Genomic DNA, 6,233 nt, shown 5'->3' on the forward strand with positions numbered 1-6,233 from the left:
CTGTTGAACAAATGACAGCAGGTGGAAAGTGGCTTGTATAAAGTTACATGAGTAATGAATGTCAAAGCCTAATGAAGAATTGGGAGCCTCCTAATTGTTAGTACTACTATTGCTAGTTGCCATTGTGAGTTAATTAGCAAGAACAACAAATATGTGCCCCAAAATTTTTAATTTAGCATTCATAAAATTGCAATTTTTTAAAAGGAGTAGTCAATATACCAGATGATTTTATAGTTGGTATTCTAGTATCCTGCTCATTCTAAATGACTGATGAAATAGCATAGTTTCTCATGAAAAGTTATAATTAAGCTATTACTGTAAAGAATAAGTGGTAAGAAAGTGATTTGTAGATGATTAAATAGCATGCAGTCAAATCATGTCTTCACCAGCTTCTTCTTTCTTCTCTCTTTCAGGAATGCAAGAAGGTGGCCTCTGATGATAGATCCTCAAGGCCAGGCTAATAAATGGATCAAGAACTTGGAAAAAACCAATAGTCTTCAGCTAATTAAATTAAGTGATCCTGACTATGTCAGGACTCTGGAAAATTGCATCCAGTTTGGTACCCCTGGTAAGTAGATGTACCAACAAGTACATCTAATAGAAATGCCTGGTGAGGGCACAATTAACACAAAACAATGCAGTTTGTTTCTTTGTAAAAGTATATATTTATCTGTGGAATATAAATAACTGAAAACAATATCTTAGCAAAGCACAGCAAAAACAGTTCTTAGACTTTGTGAAAAAATATACTAGTTACCACAAAGAAGGGGTGGGGAGGGAAGAGGTGATAAGGATTAGAAGTAGGAAGGGGATAAGCCACCAGAGGTTTAGTGGAGGTGAATGAAGAATGTACATATATGAAGGAAGAAACTGTAGCCACAAGGCTATCATAACATGTAAATGACTGGCACATTAAAGTTTTAAATATTTCCTCCCTTAATCCTCAATAAAGATTGTATCAGACTTATCTTAAATGATCACTTTTTTAATGTCTTTGATTGTTTATTGATAAGTAATCAACTGAGAACTTTAGAGATAATAGTCCCAATAGATTAGGACACATTCTTTGTCTGAAAATTCACTGGGATGCTTCCTGTAATTTAGCTGTTCTAAGTTTTGTCTGGTGTTTGCTATTCTTAAGTTCTCATTGAAACTCCACTTATTTGCTTAAAAGGGCAATTTATATACCAAAAGATTTTTAGCACAGCATTAATGCAATTATTTATTCTTCTTTCACCTTACCCTATAAAAGTGGCAGAAAAGTAAGTACAGCTTTCTATGACTATTTGCTATTTACAATGAGGGATTAGAAACACTGCAAAGGTTTTTCAGTGACTCTGTTCATGTCACATTTGTCAAAACCAAAAAGCTAAGTTATTATAATTTGAGTAAGTTGGATTTACTATGTTTTAAATTCACATTCCCTGTCAATTTTGACTATTTTCTTTACCAAATAAATGTAATTATGAAACTACAAAGTATTATCCCCAGGATAAGTCAGTAAATCTCAGTTGCTATTAAATCCAACACTACATGCAAAAATTATAATAATACATATGCCAGGAAGTCTTCAGGCATTTTGTTTTGCATACTAATAATGGGTTAGTGTTTAAAATATTAATTACAATTCTTGGTTCAATAAATATAAACATGACAAAAATCTAAATCAAGCTGCAAAATACTGTGTTTACATGTGTACATACAAATAATAGTTCATGTGTGTGTGTATATATTTATATATATAGTCTAATAACATAGTAGTTGCTAAAAAAGAAATATGGTCTCTAGTGTCAGATATCTTGCTTGTTTGACAGAATCAAATTATATATACTTAACTGCAATAAAAATAGAAAGTAAACATACATCACCATTCTTTTTAATACAGCTAGAATGATAAAGTAGCACTAGCTCTGGAATACAGTGCCTGCCTCTTTTTCAGTATATTTCAGTACATTCAGTCATGTTCATGACTCTTGATTTTCCTGAAACTCAGCACCCCCATTTGTATTTTGGCCATACAGTATGAGGAAAAAATGAGTTACTGCCCTTGGGTACTTAACAGTTGTGTTTGATAAGCTGAAATTATGGTGGTGGTGGGTTTGTCATTGTGGCAGTTTGCTGTGTAATTTATGTATAACCTACAAGATTAGTAAAATAAGAAAGTACAGATGATAAACTATGAACTATGAAAATACAGAGGACTTGGGTAAGATTTCTTGAAGGAATTGACACCTTAAGTACTTTAGCTAAAGTTACTTAATTTTCTGAAAACTTCCTTGATGCAGTAAAAACATACATGATAATTCATTATCTACTTTGTTCTCAACATTCTTGAAATTTCTGTAATATCAGTTATATCTCTTGATATTAGTATTACATTATTTTAGAGAGTAGAGGGCCATAAAGATGACCTATTAAGCCTTTTGCAAACTATGTGTCACAACTGTAGGAAAGGAAACATTTATTGGGTCATAACCAACATTTTAAAATGAAGTGCAATAGAAGATAGTAGGGCAGATTAGTCTGTGTAGCATGGAGTATAGGTAGTAATTATTTCATGAAATTGTTACAGTTTTATACATATGTGTGCAGTGGATCAATATTTAAAATGTGTTTTTACTTGAAGTTTAAACCATTGAAAAATTGAAATCCAATATTAATTGCAATGATATCATTTCATTAACAGTAATTGAGGTGCTGGACTATGTTAAATGACATAACCAAGATTTTATTGCTTGCTAAGGGAGGTGCTAAAACTACACTCCAGTTCTTTAGCTTTTGTCTAGTGCTTACTGTGTCACTCACATAGGATTATCTTCAATTGTTTCAGCCTCCATTTTAGAATAAAGTCATTTAAAGGGTAATGATTGATTACAATTCCTCCTAATGTTAATCACCAGAAAGAAATGAAAAGTTTTATATCTATTATAGAAAAAGAAACAGATGGCCTATTTTAGAACTATTTTTATATTTAACCATCAAGTAAAAGAATCAGTTACTGTTACAATTTTAAAACATAAGCAGCAAAAGAACTCTTCTGTTTAAGAAGTTATTTTTAGATATTGGCTTATTCAAAGACAATGGCTTCTGATCTGTGTCATCCCTCATCTGTGGCTTGGGTCAATAAGGTCGAGGTTTCACCTTCTTCACCCACCTGCTTCTGTATCAACTAGAACTCGCCCTCCTTTTCTCTGTCTATATTGAAGTTTACGATAAACCTTCTTTGAAAACAAATGTTCTGCTGTTTAGAAAAATACTTTAAAGCCAGTGCTCTAGAAAATAAAAGTACATCTACATAAGCTACCACAGTGCATTAAATATGCATAGGACATCAATCATATAAATATGCTAATAAATAAATTTGTCCATACCTCAATGAAGCAGGCAAATTAGAAAATTTCAAAAATTACAAAAACTCAATTTAGAATACTTTTGATTTTCCAGTGAGGCTTTTAATATAGAAAATATCCAATGCTTAAAAAGTAATATTGGTATAGAAATTTTCTTAATAAGCTTAAGACTTGATTTTATTAATGAGAAAATAATTTTTCAATTTTGGGGAAAGGAAGTCTGTGATTTTTTAATTTAATAATATATGTTTTAGCTTTGAAAAGATCCTTATACATATGCATGCAGGCATCATAATACCATTTCAAACATGGAAACAATTTGTAGGAGTAGGACATGAAATTGTGGAATATAATATTTAAAAGCATTATTAAAAAAGTATTAAAAGCAAATACTAAATTTCCTGCAAGAATTACTGTTAGTAAAGTTAAAGCTATTATGAAAACTTAACATATAAAATATCATAAATGAAATTGATTATTAAAATGAGAAATTGATTATCACTTTTTAACATTAGGGAAATTACTTTCAATGCATAAAATGAAACAAAGTGATATAACATTTTGAAAGAAAAAAATATATTTGTAGATACTATTTCATCTAGAAAATTAAAAGAGAACTGAAACGCTATTAGAATAAAAGAACTTTATTCTAGAGTAGGTATATTCTAAAAGGAATATTAAAAAATTAATAACAGCTGAGAATGAAATAGATAACTGATTCCAGCCAACCTGAATGGGAAACAAAAAATTTAAAAACTTAAATGACTATATAGGAAAATGACAAAGCTATATAGAAAACCAAAAGATAATAGGAAAATAAATATTATAAAGATATCAACTCTTTTGGATAGAAATGTTTTATAAGTGATACTATACTTAACCTAAAAAAAATAATGTGAAAGAGCCTATGATAATTCAGAAGAACAGTAAATTAACTAGAATACTCCTTAAGAAACCCGAAAATAGGAAATGCATTAAAAAGTAAGCCTTACAAACCAATTGAAAACAATCACTCAGGAAAAGGTGCTTGGGAAATTAAAAAATATACCAAGTTAGAGTATTAACTTATACAAACAATGTGTTAGATAAATCATATTCCCTGCCTGGATAATTGACAAATTTGTGAATTATTGATAATTTTGTGAGGGGTGGCAATTTTTAAAGAAGAGTTTCCATATATTTGAAAATTACTGAGTAGATAAATCCTCAGTTTTCACCATAAGGAAAAAAATTTTTTATCTTCCTATATGAGATGATAGATGTTAACTAAACTTATGGTGGTAGTCATTTCACAATATATGAAAGTCACATTATTTTTTTCAAAGTTATATTTATTCGTGTTTTTATTTGCATATTTTGTCTTTTATATCATATATTGAAGTTTCTCTCACCTAAGGTTGTATACATTTCATTCTCAGCATAATTACTACTTTCTTTTTTTTACATTGCAGTCTTTAATCTGGGATTCATTTCATGTTGTATGTTGTGAAAGTCACATTACTACTTTGTAAAGGTTAAACTTACACAGTGCTGTATGTCATATCAGCTATATCTCAGTGAAACTGGGGGGAGAGAGAAGAATCTACCTTTCAGAGATAATTATACTTGCAGGTGAAGTTTCCTGATGTCTGCAGTTTTCTTATAAATAATCCAGGGTGAGGTAAGGAATAGATGACAGATTAGTTGAATGTACAAGGATGATTCATACATCAGGTCCAGTATAACATTCATTTTATTTTTGAAAATTTGAAAATTCTACGTAAATAACACACAAAAAGAAATTTAAAGAAGTGTTAAAACAATCAGAAAGTTAGGGGAGATAACTGTTCTAACAGTGTTTAAAAATACAAATAAAATTTAGAAACATAATACTACATTGTGGGTTGTACATTGTGGACTGTTTGTTCCTTGACACCCATGCTGATCTTCCATAATGTGAGCACCCGCTCACATTGCATTCTGAGTAAAGAAATGACAAAATTTCCTAATTTCTACTGTGTTGTAGATAGTCCTGTGGCAGTGGTATGACCATCAAATACAGGTAGAACTGCCAAGAAATATCATTCCTTTTTCTTTTTGCTCCTTCTTTCTGTTTATTGGAATGTAGATGTTATTTGACAGGCTATCTTGATTGAAGAGCTCAAAAGCCATATACCCAGAATGGTGATATAGCAATATATCAGGAACTTTGCTCTCTGACAGTTTAGATATACTGTTCTTATAGCCCTATATTGAATAACTTGGGTTCCCTTTTACATGAGATATAAGTCCTTTATATTACTGTACCTATACATTTCATAATAGGAAAATGGGCAATACATTAACAAAGAATTTCCAGAAGAAAAGTATAATTAGCCAAACAGCATTAAAAGATCAAGTCCAAAAATATAAATGTTAACAATATTTTTTACTTATCAAATTTTAAATGTTATAAATATAGTATTTGATGCTGGCAGTAGCACATCAGTGGTTAAAAGAGAACTGTGGAACCAGACTGTGTGGTTAAAGCCCCTTCTTTGTCATTTGCTAGCTGATAACAACTGAAAGTTTTACTTCAATTGCCTTTGCCTTAGTTTCCTCATATGTAAGGCTGTGTAATAATAGTCCATTCTTCTTAAAGTTGTGAAGATAATGAGAAAATGCAGTGTCAGAGTGGTGCTTATCATTTGTAAGGACAGTGGTGTTACATGAAAACAGACAAAAATTGCTCATTGCAAGTCTGAAATATCTTCAGCTACTTCTGAAAGTAATTTGGCAATGGAAATAGCCTTTTAAAAGTTGCTAACTGAGGGAGGGGAAACCAAATCCTGGGAAAAGGCTGCAGCTCAGAACCAGAGACCTGAGGATAGCCGCAGACCTGTTGCTGACCTTTGTCCCAGCAGC

The 6,233-nt window shown here is 31.0% G+C and overlaps 1 protein-coding gene across 1 annotated transcript in view; it reads left to right on the forward strand.

The window, feature by feature from the left end:
* Window positions 1–6,233, forward strand: part of DNAH7 (dynein, axonemal, heavy chain 7) — a 205,444-nt gene that overhangs the window by 136,452 nt on the left and 62,759 nt on the right. The window contains exon 48 of the mRNA XM_004674839.1: window positions 414–568. Coding sequence (XP_004674896.1) covers window positions 414–568 — 155 coding nt within the window. The remainder of the gene's footprint in view (window positions 1–413; window positions 569–6,233) is intronic.

Source organism: Condylura cristata, unplaced genomic scaffold, assembly GCF_000260355.1.
Source record: "Condylura cristata isolate star-nosed mole 26May11 unplaced genomic scaffold, ConCri1.0 scaffold00002, whole genome shotgun sequence".
Lineage (NCBI taxonomy): Eukaryota > Metazoa > Chordata > Mammalia > Eulipotyphla > Talpidae > Condylura > Condylura cristata.